The following is a 16,973-nucleotide window of genomic DNA, read 5'->3' as shown; positions in this document are numbered from 1 at the left end:
GCTGCACCAAGGGTTGTTTTTGTTAGCATCCTCTGCTGGTGGTTTCTAAAGACAGCAGGAAGAAATGGTGCTAATGACAGAAAGGTATGTGCCTGCTCTTCCATCTAAGGTGACTCAGTCAGCATGCAGCCACTGAGAGCAAGAGCTCATTTGTCCAGAATAAAGGGGGGAAGGAAAACATCAAACAGAGCAGAACTTCGGAAAATAGAAAATATTCTAAATACAACAAAGCATTAAATTATAAACAGTAAAAATCAATTTCAGCAATTCTAATGCCATTCCTTTAGATGGCTAGCTTCATTACCATAATGTCCCCACACAAGGTTCGATGGTTAGGCAAGCCTGCTCAATTGCTACCCCCTTGTTAAGTTTCCGTTGTTGATGCTGTCATCAGTATCCTAGCCTGCAGACATATTCTAGGAAGGAAATAAAAATGTTTTACTGCTGGCTTAGCTGTAAAATCTAAATACCTTACTTCAAAAATGAATACAAATATAATTTACACATAAATAACATAAACTACCTCTATTACTATCTCCCACTCTATACACTGCTATTTATTCATTTAAATGAATTTTAAGAGTTAACATCTTTCCAGATAATTCTCTCCCCAAACATCTGCAACTTAAAGATGACTGCGTTGCTAAGAAATATCGACCAGCACCTATCCCCAGGTTTCACAACACAATGCATATAACTTCATTTTTAATTTGCAAAAATAGCAGGCTAAATCAAACAGCATGGCTGCAACGGTCAGCGATGGATGAAAGCATTAGAGAACAAAAAGAAATACAAAGAGAGAGCCAAAAGTGACGAAAATGGAAGATACCTGTGGTAGCACAGCGCTACCTCACACACCTTTTGTTTTCTCGGAGTAAGAATACTGCAGTCAAGACATTTCAGGCTCAAGAGCCCCAAATCTGTTTTTCTAATATTAAACACAAAGGAAAAACACTGACAGCAAGCGTGGTAAATAAATCCCTCCCCTGAGAAGGAAGGCGGCAAACAGGAGGGGGCTGACATGCATGCAGGGGAAAACTAAACACCATCTTTTTTCTACCTGCACAAGTTGCCATTTGCTGCAGCGATCAAGAATCTCCTTCCTGTTGGTTTCAAGCACCTTTCGGGATCGCTTTCCACCCTTAAGTCATCTGTTGATATGCCTTATGTGTGTGATATTAATATCTCAGGATCTCTAGGAGAAAAATCCATTCTTTCCTGTTCAGGTAAACATGTTTACAGCAGCTGCACAGACGCTGGGTGGTTCAGACTCACATGTCACACACATGTCGTCAGCAACAAGAAAAGCCCCTTTCTCTGGCAATCAACATTTTAAATAAGGTAAGGGCTGTGAACAGCCCTTTCCTAACCAACTTACCTTTCATAAAGCCACATCAGCGATAGCGGCAACAGCTCAATGTAGAACAGACACTATTTGACGCTAGAAGCAGGAAATTACAATTGCGGTAGCCTGTGCTCAGGTCCTTGCCACCACCAGTCACCTCTCCACAATGACGCTACCCAACACACCTTTCCCTCCGAACGAACAGGCTTCTCTGAAACACAACGTTTATCTGAACAACTGAAAATCATTCATGGCAGCGGGGATTTTAATGTAGGCTCAGATATATTCAAAATGTGTTTACAACCGAGAGGAATCCTCTTTGGAACAGCCTAAAATCTTCATATCTGCTTCTAGACAGGAAATCCCACACAAAATCTAAAATTGCCAGGAAAGGTTACAAAACCTGGCGTTTGGCATCCCGGAGGGGAGGGAGCAACACAGACCCGGCGGGGGTGGGGCGCGGGGGGCGCGCCAGGGTTGCCACTTAAACAGGATTTCCTAGTTCTCCGGACGCCACATCGATGCCATCAGGGGCGCATTTATTACCCCCCCCCATTCTTAAAAACTCGTCGTTTAACGCCCCGCGGGAGCCCCACGGAGCCACCGGGTGCGAAAGGCACGAGGAATTCCTTATATAGCAGCGGCCGCAGCAGCACAGGGCTGTGGCCGCCCATCACCACACACAGGTACCCGGGCGGGGGCATCCCCCGGCCGCCGCCGCAGGGACTGTCCAGACAATGACCAGGAGCAGACGGCTGTCCGCGCCGCGAGCTGAGAGCACACACTCGCCTAAGAGAGGCACCATCTAGCAACTCCTGCTTCTCTCCACGCTGGGAGAGCCCACGATGCACCCACCGATACAGGTCGGAGTGTCGCGCTCTCTCCTGGTGCCTGTGGCTTTCCCTCTTTCTTAAAAAACAAAAACAAAAAGACCAACAACAACAAAAAACTCTGCAGCCAGGCCGAGGAGTGTGTTTCCCTGGCACATCCGCGCAAATCAATACCCCGCGCAGCTGCACCGCGAGCCGCAGCCCCGTGCGCCCGTCGGGCCGCCCGCCCCCCCCCCCACCCGCCCCACTCGCGACCCCGAGCGCCAGCTCAACTCCATTATCTGCCCTCGGCTCGCGCGTCCGGCCCAGGTAACAACTTCCCCAAACCGAAAGAGCCCAAGTGAGGCGCATGCACACAGCCCCGTGCCCGCGGGGACTCGGGACTGCCCGGGCGTCCCGACCTGTCTGTGCTGCTTCCCGGCGGTAAGCAGCAGGCGGCGAGTCCACGCACACGCTCGCCCCACGGCAGCAGCTAGGAGCCGCCCGCCCCTGCTCGGCCCCCGACGGGCACCGCACGCGCGGGGTTCCAGCTCCCCAAGCGCCCGGCTAGCGGCGGCCCCGCGCGTCCCCATCCCCGCCCGCCCGCCCGCCCGCGAGCGCGCGGGGCGCAACTTTACCGCGGGCGCCCGACCCGGCGCGCAGCGCCCGCTCCCGCGCACACGCGCGCACGGCCGACACGCAGCCGACACGCAACCGGCCCGCGGCCGCCCGTCCTCTCCCGCCCGCGCCCGCCCCGCAGCCCGCGCCCGCCCGCCGCAAGTTTGTTCCCCGCCGCCGCGGCCTGCGCGGAGGGAGGATCGCGCGCGGGGAGGCGCCGAGGGGCGGCAAGAGTGGAGAAAGTGCGGAAAGAAGCAACAGCCGCTCCACCCGCGGGCGGAAAAGTGGCCGGGCGCGGCGGCGGGATGCGGCGCCGGCTAACGGTCCCCGGCGGCCGCGCGAACCGCTAGGCGCAGAGGCAGGTAAGACATAACGGTCCAGGACGGCGGCCGCGGCGGCGGCGGCGGCGGCAGCGGGGCGCACTACTTTACTTTCCCACTCCACTCGGCCCGGCCCCGCCGCCGCCCCCGGCCCGCTCGGCCCCGCGCCCCTCGTCCGGCCGCCCGCTGCCCGCCGCCGCGCCGGGCCCCTCCGCCACTCACCGTTATTGCGCCGCGGGTTCGCCTGCTTTCTGCGCTTACACCTGGGGCCATCCGCCATGATCCTCTCGCTTGTGTCTAAATGCTCGAGTCACCTCCTCCCCCTCCTCCCTCCCTCCCTCCCTCCCCTTCCCCCCCCCCACCCGCTGCCTCCACCCCTCCCCCTCCCCACCGCACCTGGTTTACGACACTCGCGGCTTTACGACATCACCTTCCTAACACCTAGCGGCGCTCGCTCTACGGCCGGAACCTTGTTGCTAGGGCCGGGGCGGTTTGCGGCAGCTTCGGACGCTGCGGAGTTTGAATCGGGGAGGCGAGGGAAAAGTTTTGCTCAGGTGTGGTGGGGTGACGGAGGAGGGTGCTGGGACTCTGGGGACGGGGCCGGGAGGCGACAGGGTGGCCTCCTGGGCCAGGTGGAGCTGGCGGCATGGGCCACACCCGCGCCGACCCCGCGCGGACGGGAGCGCACTCCTCGGATCCCGCGCGCTCCTGCTGTCGGTGCGGCGGCCCCGCGCGTGCGCGCCGGGGACGTGGACTGCATGGACGCGCCGCGAGCTACCTGGCCAGTTCTGTCTAAGCTCACTCCCCTCCCACAGACGCGCGGGTTTCCCCAGCCTACCCGGACGGGAAGTGACAGCAGTTGGGTTGAACTTCGCCTGGACAGAGAAGGAGGCGAGAAATTCCGCTCTCAGGAAAGCAGCATGAGTAATCCCCGCACGGTGCCAGGCTCACTTCCTCATGGGCGCCTCGTTCACCTGCTGTCACCTTGCCCACTCCGCCCTGCAGGGTCCCAGGGTGGCCAGGCTCCTGGGCGTTATGACTTGCCCTGGAGGCATGAACAACTCTAGGGGAGCACCCCTGGAAACCTGTACTCCGAAACTTCCGAGAGCGTGAAGCAGGAGGATGGCCGAAAGTTCAAGGCCAGCCTACGCTACAGTGGGACTCTGCCTCAAAATAACTACACTTTCACTCCTATCCGAGCAGTAGGATGACCTCAAGGCTAAAAGCAAAGCTGACTAGTGTTCGTGGAGGCTGATTTTTATCTTAAGGCCTTGACTTTGTACAAGACCCCAAATACTTTGATACCCGTCTTCAATAATTAGGATTTAAATTTACCTTTCTCTCCCTGCTCCCCACCCCTTTCAAAGGAGAAATTGTGTGGGACAACTTTATGAGATAAATGACCTAAGCCATAATTTCAGATATGTAGTTACTAAATGTTAGTGTATAAACGTGAGAGTTATGGATAGAAATAACAACTGAAACATGCTTTGGAGTATAATAAATAATACACTGAATCAGCACAGTGCAGATACACGAAAGCTGCCTGGTAAGTTTGTGCCTACAGATTTTGCCAAGCCTTAGGCAAGGTATTTTATTGTGTGACTAGTCTGGTGATAGACACCAGCAAGCTTTGCTTGTGGGAGGTGGAGGGAGGAAGGTCACAAGTCTCAGGCTAACTCTGGCTGCATAGTGAGACTCTGCCCCCACCCACCCACCCACCCCAAAAACCCCTCCAACCCCCAAATGTTAAAAAGAGTCATTAAATGAAGTAAGTACAGCTGAAGTCCAATAGTTAAGTGCTGGCTATAGGTGAAAAGCTCCCGGGAGTACACATGTTCTTTGCACATCAGCTCTGTACTCTTGCAAAACTAGACTGTTTCTTGGTCCTTGTAGGCAGTGCTACTTTTCCTGGATACCATGTTAACTGAAACACATTTGTGTCAGATGATGTCCTTGGATTAGTGACCTTGGATCACCCTATAGCTCAGCCCTTAAGCTTGGGAGCCCTCTGCCTTAGCATCCTGAGTGGCTGGGATCATGAGAATGAGCCATGGCCAGGCCTCAGTTGCTTTCTGAATCAGATCATAAACTTTTGTCTTTTACTGGAAGTTGTCTAGTTTCCACTTGTTGCAGTCACCCTTGTTCCAGCCAAAAAGAACTTTTTTTTTTTTTTTTTTACTTTACCACCCGATTTACCTTCCCTTACACTTGGGAGGTGTCACACATCCAGTTCCTTTTCTGGCTTGTAAACCCTTCTGTGCAACAATCAGAGCCACACAAAAACTAACAGAAGATACTTTGTTCCTTTTGGGGGTTGCAGATGTAGTATGTGGGGGCTGTTATTAGCTATGGGGATGGTAAACCCTTCTTGGCTATTTCTGTATCCTCAACACCTGTCAGAGTACCTATCCTCCTAGTAGATGTTTAATAAATATATCTGACATAGTTTTGTCTAAGTTTTCTGAACCTGTTCTCATCAATGAAGTAAAGATTGTGTGTTTTACTTTATCTTAGCAACAGTTGAGGTGAGTGTGTAACACAGTAGTTGCCATTCATGCCCATGCTAATCTTGATCTTAATCTCCATTATCATTTTCCTTTTCCCCAAATATCTACTTCGGCTCGGTTCTATTTTTAAAACATGCCCAGGAAATACTGGTAAGCCAAATTTAATACATAGTTGAACTTCTACAAAAGCCTCTGATAACTTACAATTAAATATTTGACTTCTATTCATAGTTCCATAATGTTATGGAAGGTATTTAAAATCTGTACTAGAGAGACGGAAGTCTCAGAATATAAAGTACTGCTTTAAACTTGATTCTTATCTGATAGTTTAACCAGAAAACAGGGAAAATATTTTTGGAACCAACTTATGAAGGAAATAACTATTAAGGTTTAGATTAAATCCAGCACTTGGAAGGTAGAGGAAGGAGAATCAGAAGTTCAAGGTTATCCTAGGCTATATGCTGAGTTCCAGACCAACCTGGGCTACAGGAAACCCTGTCTCAAATTAACAAGAGTTTAGGTAAGGGAGTGAGGAGACTAGTGTGAGTTTAACATGCTTCATGCCTTGTTCACAGTGACTGTGACACATCACAGAACATGCCTACACTCATGTGTTAGTCAAATGTTAATACTACTTTGAACACTAGGATTGTATGTGTTGAGCAAGAAATATTGTAAAAAGTGGATTACTATATTTTCAAAATTTACTGGAAAAATGTAAATGGATGGACTTTTCAGTTATAATTTTTTTCCTATAAATGTTCCATACTCTTTGCACATACTTCCAATAAGATTCATCTATACATTAGAATAGACTGATAAATTACTATTTTGAAGTTTAAATCAGGTGCTCTACATCATGAGTACTGCACTTTCCAAGTGCATTTTAGAAGTATGATGATAATTCTCTAGACCTCATCAAACTTAAATGTCAGGTAGTCTTATGGAAGACATCTGTGTGAGTGCCAACTCTCCGTTCAGTACCTGTTTTCACACTGGACTGTTGAAGTGGTGAGAGTGTACTCATTGAGCAAGGGTTTCTACTGCTATGATAGACACATGACCAAAGGCGACTTGAATGATGTCTTACTATTCCATTGCTATGAAGAGACACCATGACCAAGGCAATTTTTATATTAAAAAAAAAAAGCATTTAACTGAGGGCTTGCTTACAGTTTCAGAGGATTAGTCTATGAACATTATGATGGGAAGCAGGCAAACACAGTGCTAGAGCAGTAGCTGAAAGCTTTACATGCTGATTCACAGGCAGCAGACAGAGAGGGTGAAAGACTGGGCCTGGCTTGGGCTTTTTAAACCTTAAAGCACACTTTCAATGATACACCTCAAACAAGGCCACACCTCCTAATCCTTCTCAAACAGTTTCACTCCCTGGTGATTAAGCATTTAAATATGTGAGCCTATGGGAGACATCATCATAGAATGCTCAACCTGCTTTCTTATAGAAGCCAGGACCACCAGCCCAGGGGTGACACTGCCCACAGTGGGCTGGGCCCTCTCACATCAGTCATCAATCAAGAGAAGGCACTACAAGCTACCCTGGTGGGGGCATTTTCTCAGTTGAGCTTCCCTTTTCTCAAATCAGCCTAGCTTGTGACAAGTTGACAAAAGACTGACCAGGACACATGTAAAGAATGCAGGGACCCGGCTGCCTCTCCGTAACGGCTCAGCTGAGACTGGATTTGCTGTTGATGATGGGTCACAGGAAGCTGGCGGTCACCTCACTGCTGCAGTTCCACCAGATTCTGCAGCCAGAACCCCGGGGCAATGCTTAACCAACAGCCCTCCTCAGGACCCATGCCAGCTTCCCTAATCAAGCCTCCTTGGAGGTGAAGAAGGGACAGGTTTTCCTCATAGCTCCAGGTAATTTTTATTATATGCTGCACCCAGAAAATTTCTCTCTGACAAGGCTCCCACTTTCATTAGAAGTCTGTGAACTGTTGACAGGTAGGGCTGTTAACGTAAGTGGCATTTTTCAAAACATCAGATATAGAAGCATGAATCTACTTAGGGAGATATTTGCAGAATGTCAGTGATTCCTCCAAAAGCTAATACAATAGTAGTTCCTATAGAAGATGTCTTTTATGGATACCATGTGTGAACACGAGTGACATGCTCAGGTGATTGACACACGAGAACCCAGGATGAACAAATGGTGTTGAGTGGAGTACTTGGTGTGGTGTCAGGGGGTCTGGCATTCAGTTTGCACTGCTGTCTTTGCCCCTTTGTTTCCGTCGGTTTCTTTGTTTGGCATCTTGACTTCTCGGAGCAGCTGACTGATTTTGTTACAGAGTGCATCTGTTGTCTGGCTTACACCCCTGGCTTTCTGTAACCCATAGTCTCAGTTACAGACACTGCCAGCACTTACCCCTTGGAACATATGTAGTTAAAAGTTAAAAAAAAGAATAGTAGTCAATTTTAATTCTTTCACCACTGTGTTAGAGTCACATGAAAAAGTTTGTGACAGAAATATGCCATGTTCAGTTACATCCACAACTCTAAGGGGGTCTGACCTTGCTCATCCTTTTACCTCCTTGCTTCTGGTTTTATTTCGCTGCTTTTCTTTATCTTGTATAACTAGGCCACACAGTGTGCCCCACCCCACTATTTTACTTTTTAATCATTCTCTTCCTCTGTCTGTCTTTGTCCCAGGTCTGACATAGTTCCTTTCCCTTTATCTTTTAGGTCAAGGTTTTTAAAAATTGTTCCAACTCTAAGACGTCCTGCTTGTTTGCATGATGATTACTCTTCTGTCTGGTTAAACCCAGCCCCGCCTGCCTGTGCTCGCCTGAGAGCTGACTTCTGTGGACCCCATCACTCCTTGGTCCTCTGAGTCGGTTTGGTTTCAGCCAGTTCGGGAAGCATTGGCAAAAGATCAAAGGAAGGAGAGAGTCCGGAATATTGACTCCCTCGCTGTGGCTGCGGCTTCAGCTTCGACTAAGGCCCATGGCTCCTGCCAGACACCTGTGTCTTGTAGCCAAGTTCTAGAAACTGCTTCTCCCCCTTGTACCTTCGGGTCTAGAGATGGAATGATTCGATTCTCTGTCACTCCTTCTCTTAAAAGCTGCCTCCACCTTTGTAAGAACTCTCCTCATTAAACTCTCTTCAGTGACCCTTCGAAGGTGCCACCTGCTTCTTCTGTCCAGGACCCTGAGTAATACATAAGTTGGAATTAGAAATTGTGTCCAACCTTGTCAACCAAGAGTACCAGTCCCATTGATTCTAAATTAAAATTTGAATGTGAAATAAGTATCTTATGTTATCCTGACATATGTTCTTCATGCAAAATTCGGCAGATACCAATTATTCAATAACTATAGAATGAAGGTTCTATCATCTAGGATCTAGGTGAGACAACTTCAAAATAGCAATTTAAATCGGAGTTTATGTGTACTTAAGACAAAGTTCCCAGGGTATTTCATAATGACCGAATACTTTGTAATGACAGAACTGTCTGGTTTTTGCCACTTGGCCATTTGCAAGAATGACTCTGCATCCTCCCTCCTCGCATGGGCCCGGCTGCCACCATGCTGCGAGTTCTGACCGGTGTGATAGAAACAGAAGTGATGTATGCGGTCCTGAGGCCAGTCCTAAGGCCATGACTCACCCTTCTTCATGGCTCCCTGTTGGTTGAAATGGCACCTGCTATGACAGGCTCCAAAAGAAAGGCAGACCAGAACTGAAGAGAGGCTCTTGACACGGAAGTACTGCCGTCAGCCCGATTTTCCTCAGAAAGAAGAGGAACAACCTGGATCAACCACCTTATCAGAGGTTGTGCTCATACTCAGCCAGCATCACTCCTGTGTTGTGTGGGTATATTTGCGTCCTCTTGGCTGCTGTGAAAGCCTGGCCCACCAGTGAATTAAAACTACATTCAATAGCTTATCATCCTGGAAGACAGAAGTCCAAAGTGGGTTTCACACAGTTAAATGATTCTCTATCAAGGTTTTGGCAGGATCGGGGGCATCAGAAAGCTTCAGGGGAGAGAACATTTCTTTGCCTTGTCCAACTCTGAAGGCCACTCCTCAGCTCGTGGCCTTTTCCCCACCTCCAGACTCACCGACACCTGTAGAGCCTTTCTCCAATGGCTTGCTCACTGGTCCACTGTTCTGCCCATCTACCCAACAGGGCGGATGCTTTTGTGATGATCTTAGCCATTCCTAGATCATCCCATCTGTCTCCCCACTTGAAGATCAGCTGATAAGCAAGTTCCATTCCACCTGTAACCTTATGTCCCCTTTGCCACGTGACTAATATAGTCAAGTTTGGGAGGCATTGTAATACATGTTCAAAGTTTTGTGATTGAGAAACAAGTTCTTATTAACTTTTTCGTCTCTAATTTCAGTGCAGCTTTCCAATATTATGCAAATCAGTCATTACTCTTTATGCCACATAGAAATCTTTAATAATTAAGTATTAATTACTTTTTTCAACATCTGTTCCTGAGAGCATTTTATGTGATAGACACAGCATGGATCTATAAATATCTAGCACAGTCCCTGACTTCAAGAAACTTAAAGATTGTGGGAGAAGTAGATTTGTCAAAAGTGATAATACAAATAGCAGGGAGGCATGGTTATACATAGGAGATACTGACTAAGGTAGAAGATGTCTGTACTGGAAATGATGGAGTTTGTCAGAATCAAGTGGAGCAGAGAGAATTAAAGGTGAAAATCACAAGATATGAACATTTTCAGGATGAAAGCCTAGCCCTTCTAGAGGTAAACCCATAGAGTTGAGGGTTTGACTATAAGGTGTTCCTGGTTCCAGATGAGGCTGTGAAAGTGGGCGAGTAGGAGACAGATTGTGTGAATGGTGCTTTGATAATTTGGGACATTATATTGAAAGTAACTGTAGGACATTGCCTTGGATCTTAGGAGGACTGCATTATACAAGATGTTAATTAGTATTCTGAGAAGGGAAAATAAAAATGAGCAGATAAACAAGAGAACCCTAGCATTTTTCTTTAGAATAAGCATTTAAGAAGGAATTCAAGAAGGAATAGCCATGTGGATGCACACATACCCATGAGGATCCCAAGGAATCTCAGCTGGGGTCAGCATTCCCAGAGTTATTAACAACTCTGTAGATGTGTTAAAGGTTCAGCATTATTAATATTTCCTCTGTTGTCAGTATTACTAAAATTGCACCAGGCTGCATATTCATGTGGTGTTGCCAGCTCTTTAATAATGCCTCACTATCATGACAGACCCCCAAAATATATATGCTCCATGAATAAGTATTTAAAAAGGAGCCCCAAATGTACCCATTAATTCTTGCTGTTTTCTGGCTGCTACTTTTGTTCTAACACAGGAGTGGTACTCCCAGCCCTGTGACTTCGGCTGTCTTCCAGCTTCCTGTCCCTGCTTCCAAGAAGGCAGATCTGTTTGGTTTTGGCTGGGTTAAAAAGTATCTGTGCATGTCAGGTAGATTGACTTTCTAGGACTGTCAAGTAGTCTCCTTTGCAGAGCTAATCCTTCTTCCACATACCCCTAAATGCCTCATCTCATTACATATTTTTGTTTTATTTCATTTCAAATTATGTGGGTGCAGGCACATGTTTACATGAATGCAGGTGTTTGTGGGGAGCAGAGGAAGGTATTGGAGCCCCTTGAACCTGAATTATAGGTCATTATGAGCTGCTCACAGTAGGTGCTGGGAGCAAACTAGTGACCTATTGGATTATTTTGCTCTTACTCTTTGCTCTTTGGGGATCCACTACCCAGCTCCCAGATAAATATATGGAGGCTTATTTTTACTTATGAATGCCTGGCCCTAGCTTGGCTTGTTTCTAGCCAACTTTTCTTAAATTATCCCATCTATCTTTTGCCTTTGGGCTTTTATTTTTATTCTATGTAACTTTCTTTACTTCTTACTGTGTGGCTTGCTGTGTAGTTGGATGGATGGCCCCTGGAGTCCTCCTCCTTCTCCTTTTCTTGCTCCTTGATCTTCTCGTTCTTCTATTTATTCTCTCTGTCTGCCAGCCCTACTTGTCCTTTCTCCTGCCTAGCTATTGGATGTTCAGCTCTTTATTTTTATTAGACCAATCAGGTGTTTTAGGCAGACAAAGTAACACAGCTTCACAGAGTTAAACAAATGTAACATAAAAGAATGCAAGACATCTTTGTATCACTAAACAAATATTCTACAGCATAACCAAATGTAACATCTTGGACTAATATTCTACAACAATGGCCTCTGCAAGGTAGTACAGTGGCTCCAGCCACAAACTCTGACCATGCACACAAACATTCTTCTTTCCCCACTTGTACTGGAGATGAAGCTGGAGCCTCATACATGGCAGGCAAGCACTCTACCTCTATGCTATGTCCCCAGCACTATTGCTACATGTGTTTTTGTTTTTTCCATCCATGTCCTCTCTCACTCTGAGCTTTTCATCTCTGTATTTGTGATACATAAGCTAGCACCTGTGTTGTTGGAGAGTAGAAGTTCTCGTCACTGGGGACTCCCTGCTCAATAACTTTTTGTGAAGAACAAGGGGGAGGCAGTCTTTGTAAGTTTGTACTGGCGCCCAACACTTGGTAAACTGCAAATGGAAGGAAGGCAACCTCAGAAACATCAAGTCCACAAAGATTAAATCTCTTCTGTGTTATCAAAACACTCACAGCATAATCTGCTGAAGTTGCTGCAAAGTTCTTTCTGACCCAAGGCTAAAAGCAAATTCTTAGCCCTGAAAAAGTATCACCTCAGTCTCAGGTGGAATGATTGCATCCGAGAGCCAAGAGGACGGCGAAGCCAAGCTGGTGAGCTTTAGCTGGAGTGTTGTCTGGAGATGCAGGTGACTTTCGGGGGTGTGCTGTTTAAGCCACTGCCTGTCTCCAGGTAGTAGACTCACTCTAAGGGAGACGGCACAGTCCTCAGTGCAGTGGGGGAGGCGCCATGTGGAGCTTACTGTCCAGCTATAAGTTAAAGATTATAAGAGAAACTCTATATTTGGTGTCTTGTTTTGAATTGCACAGACATCAGTTTAAATGAGCTGACAAAAAATGATGGTAATTTATAAAGATAAAGAGGGTTCTGTTGTTACTGTTTTTTGTTTTTGTTTTGTGGATCCAAGTCTAGGAATGGAGCTACAGGAACCCCTCCAGGTACACTGGCTTTGCCTCTGCGTCTCTCTGCTCCTCTGTTTCATTGTTTCCTGGCTGCGCAGGGAGGTGGATGGCCTGAAAAGAGGTACGTGGAGGCACTCAGAAATGCACAACCACACATCACTCCACAGTGCTTGAGGAAAAACAAGCTTTCTTAGCCCCAACTGTGTGATTAAAGATTGGATTAAATCTTTTCAACATGAGCAGGTTACATAATTATAATAATATTAATTTGGGAATATACATAAATGTTACATACAGCTTTAGTACTACACTGCTTTTACTTACCAGTCAAATTCTCCTTTAGGTCTACATGACCTTTGTATTCTTTTTTCTGGGCTATAACATTCCACAACTGATAAATGGACTGTAGTATACTAAGCCAGTCACATATTCTTGAAAATTTAAATCACTTGTAATATTTTGTTTTATAAAGAATAAAAGCTGTTACCATACAGTTTTTGTTTTGGCTTGGTTTTTGATCATTTTATATAAAAAATATCCTCAAACCTGTAATGAATTAATAAATAGGAATGAACATGGTTGCGTCCCCCTCCCCTCCTTGTCAGTGTCTCTCTATAGTACAGCTCTGGCAGTCTTAGAGCTTGACATGTAGATCAGGCTAGCCTCGAACTCACAGAGCCCTGCCTGCCTCTGCTACCAGAGTGCCGGGATTAAAGGCATGCACCACCATACCCAGCTTAGAGGGGAGAGACAGTATAGGTGCTGCAAAAGAAGCTCTTGTTTCTAACTGTAAGCCTACCTTTTCACGGATGAGCCATCTCTCCAGTGGGTTGTGTCTTTTAAGGGTATGGCTAGCTTTTGAGGAGTGTGTTCCTGGGTGATGTATATGAGAGAGTGTCTCACCATGACTAATTTTTTTTTTCTAAGTTGGGAGCTTATTCAAAATGGCTGGAAGCATTTGAATTCCTTGTCGTTTTATAAAGGATGGTGTCATGGTTTGATTTCTGTTGTTGTAATAAAACACTACAACCAAAATAACCTGGAGCGGGAAGGGTTATTTCGCCTTTCAGTTCTCAGGTCAGTCCAGCCCCGAGGAAAGTCAGGGCCTGAACTCATGCAGGTCACAGACCTGCCGGCGGGAACTGAAGCAGAGGCTGTGGAGAGGTGCTGCATACAGACTTGCCCCTGCTTTTACAGAAAATTCAGCCTGCTTTCTTACAGTTCCCAGGACCACCAGCCCAGGGGAGACACTATCCACAGTAGACTGCCCCCCTCCATCCTCAATCAAGAAAATGCCCTACAGACATGATTGCAGGCCTGACAGGGAGACATTTTCTTGATGAAGATTCCTTCTTCCCAGATGACCCTACCTTAGGTCACACTGACACAAAAACTAGCCAGAACAGATAGAAAACATTTACATGGGACAAGAACCTGTAAGAACAGTGTACTCTGTATTAAATTAATTCACACATACAAGTTTTTATTGTTGTTGTTTTTAAAGCTGGAGACCAAACTTGGGTTCTTTCCTATGTCAGGCAAGTATTCTGCCCATGAACCACTTCTTCTACGCTGTTATAATTTGAAATTAACATATTTTAAGGAAAGTTTTCACAGAAAACTGGCTTTGGCTTCTGACTGATACGTTGTTATTTTTATTAATTTTTCTTTGACAATTTCATACACACACATAATGCATTCTGATTACCTCCTTCTCCCTGCTCCCTCTTGTCTTCCCCCCTAAACCTGCTAACTTCCCTCTTCCCCTTACAGGACACTTTTCCATATCCATGTCGTTGTTTTGTTTTTGCGACCCCATGACCATGGGCAGGGCTGATATTATGTATGCACAGTGAAGGCATCTGCAGCTGCTTGAGATCATGTTTGCAGTAGCTCTGTCCATGCCCAGAAAGTAGCATTTGCCAGCCTCTCTCCCTGTCATCAGACTTGTACACTCTTTCTACCCTCCTTTTCTTGATGTACTCAGGCCTTAGAGGAGGGTGATACAAATGTCCTGTTTAAGAGCTAAGCACTCAGCTTTCACTTATCTCAGCCATAAGTCACTGCCTTTTACTGCAAAGAAAAGCTCCTCTGGCCAAGGCTGAGAACAGCATTTATCTATGGGTATAAACATAAATATTTAGAAGCAGTTTGATATGCCCATTTATTGAAACAACAGCAGTAAGTTACCTCTTAGGATCTATGGCCACACTAGCCATTGAGTTTTGACCAGATTGGCAGTACAGTGCATTTTCTCCTCAAATCCAATCAGCAGTTCGTTATTCCCACAACACTCATGTTACTATTAAACAGGGTGTGTGGGGGGGCACATCTTGCCTGGCATGTTGGCAATGTGGTTTGAAAGGTTCACAGTTGGGTAAGATTGTTGATTACTCTCCCCACCCGCAACAGACTACAATGCTCCTTTTAGCACTGTTGGCTAGTCAGTAGGGTTCTAGCTTGATTTCCATATATGACCATTTATCTGGTAAATGATCTGAGTAGATTTCAGCCAGATTATTTGTCCTGACTATGTATATTGTCAACTTGATGTAAGTCAGGAGTTGTTGGGAAAGAGGGACTCTCAGTTGAGAAAATGCCTCCATAAGATTTGGTTGTAGGAAATAACCTATAGTGCATTTCCTTATTAGTTACTGACATGGAAAGGACCAGCCCATTGTGAGTGGTGCTGCCCCTGGGCAGGCAGCAGTCCTGGGAGTGTAAGAAAGCAAGCTGAGCGAGCCAGTCAGCAGAGCTCCTCTGAGGTCTTTGCCTCTTGCTTCCTGCCCTGAGTTCCTGCCCCGAGTTCCTGCCCTGAGTTCCTGCCCTGAGTTCCTGCCCTGGCTGCCCTCAGTGATGGACTAACAAGCCGTGATGAGGAATGAAACCTTCTCTCCCTAAGTCACTTTTGGTCATAGTGTTTTCATCATAACAGCAATAGAAATCCAAACTAAGACAGAATCCTATTAACGCTTGAATACAGTTGAACTTGACCATATTTTTCTTTCTAGGATACTTTGTATGGTATTCTTACAAATCATTAAAAATTCCCATCAAGGGCCTTATTTTAGGTCTTCATTTGATGTCCCACATAGTTATTGTATGGGTTTGGATAATTTGTTTCATTTCATTCATAGATAAAGCCATTCCTGGGTAAGCATATGTTTATCTAGTGCAACCTAAAATTTAGATTATTTAAATGTAAAAATCTGTGTAATTTAGTCACTTCCTTTGTAGTGAGTTAGTTTTTGTTAAATACTTTTTTCCTTTAGTAGCTTGAATTACCAATAAATATCTATGTTATTTTTTTCTTAAAATGGCATACAATAATGGAAGTTTTCTGGCAGGTATTTTTATTAGCAAACTGGAAACATTTTTAGCAAATGCCAAAAAGTAATGTTTGAACATATAAAACATCAAATGTTTAACATAAACTTTATAAATAGCAAAATGCTTACTAGAAGAAATTACTCATATTGTCACTAAAAATGATTAAAAACATTGACGACATAAGAAAAAATATTCTCCTGAGCTAATGAAGTGAATTTATTATAGGTATTTCCTTTTCATTTTTTTCTATGAAGACATTAAAAATTTTAAAGTACATAGTTTTGAATTATTTTCATTATTTTTTTTTTTGTACTGCCTCGTTTATTACAAGTTTGTGTCCCTTACACTCACTTTCTCCAGACTTTGGTGTGTTATCGGTGTAAATCAAAGCCCGAGGCCACTTTTGTGGAGAAGATGCTGGCTCACGGCATGTTCTGCTCCCATCTGCGCCCTCCACTGCAGAAGAAACAGACTGAAGATAACCTCTGACCAACCAACACGGCAGTGTGCAGACTGTGACGGTCATTAGCTAGGAACGCGTTCCCTGAATTGTACTTGCTTTCTTGTCCCTCTGGTGCTGGCCTTGGAACAAACAGGCTGGTGGTGTAGCAGCAAGAGGCCCCCTGCTGCCAGAAGGAAACGAGGGCTAGGAAGACACTTTGGACCCCTTAATTTCCAGGCCCCTTGATAGCGGCCACAGTTCATTACCCAGGAAAATTGCTTGATCTCTGGGAAAGAGGGTGCTGGAGGTGAGGGAGAATGAGTTTGCCACCAACATAGTTCACCTGGCAACTCAGTCATTTGGATCTAACTAGAGAGTGATTGCAGCCATGTTCTCAACGAGGCTGAGAGCTGCTTCCTGCAGTAAGTTGGTGATCCTGTGTGTCCTGTGGCTAGAGTATAGGAGGGAATGAGGAACCAAAGGAAGACCTGCTCCCCTCTGCTGCTCC

At 45.9% G+C, this 16,973-nt stretch overlaps 1 protein-coding gene across 3 annotated transcripts in view; it reads right to left on the bottom strand.

The window, feature by feature from the left end:
* Zeb1 (zinc finger E-box binding homeobox 1) overlaps positions 1-3,410 on the bottom strand; it is a 173,051-nt gene extending 169,641 nt beyond the window's left edge. The window contains exon 1 of one of the 3 annotated variants that reach the window (XM_036186756.1): positions 3,315-3,410. In XM_036186756.1, the coding sequence (XP_036042649.1) occupies positions 3,315-3,372 (58 nt within the window). In that variant the 5' untranslated portion in view covers positions 3,373-3,410. Of the gene's footprint in view, positions 1-1,378; positions 2,303-2,576; positions 2,678-3,314 lie in introns of those variants that run through there. The other 2 variants (XM_036186758.1, XM_036186757.1) reach the window with 2 other exon arrangements.
* Positions 3,411-16,973: the final 13,563 nt, after the last annotated feature.

This window comes from Onychomys torridus, chromosome 5, assembly GCF_903995425.1.
Source record: "Onychomys torridus chromosome 5, mOncTor1.1, whole genome shotgun sequence".
Classification (NCBI taxonomy): Eukaryota; Metazoa; Chordata; class Mammalia; order Rodentia; family Cricetidae; genus Onychomys; species Onychomys torridus.
This window is presented reverse-complemented; position numbering and strand designations above follow the sequence as displayed.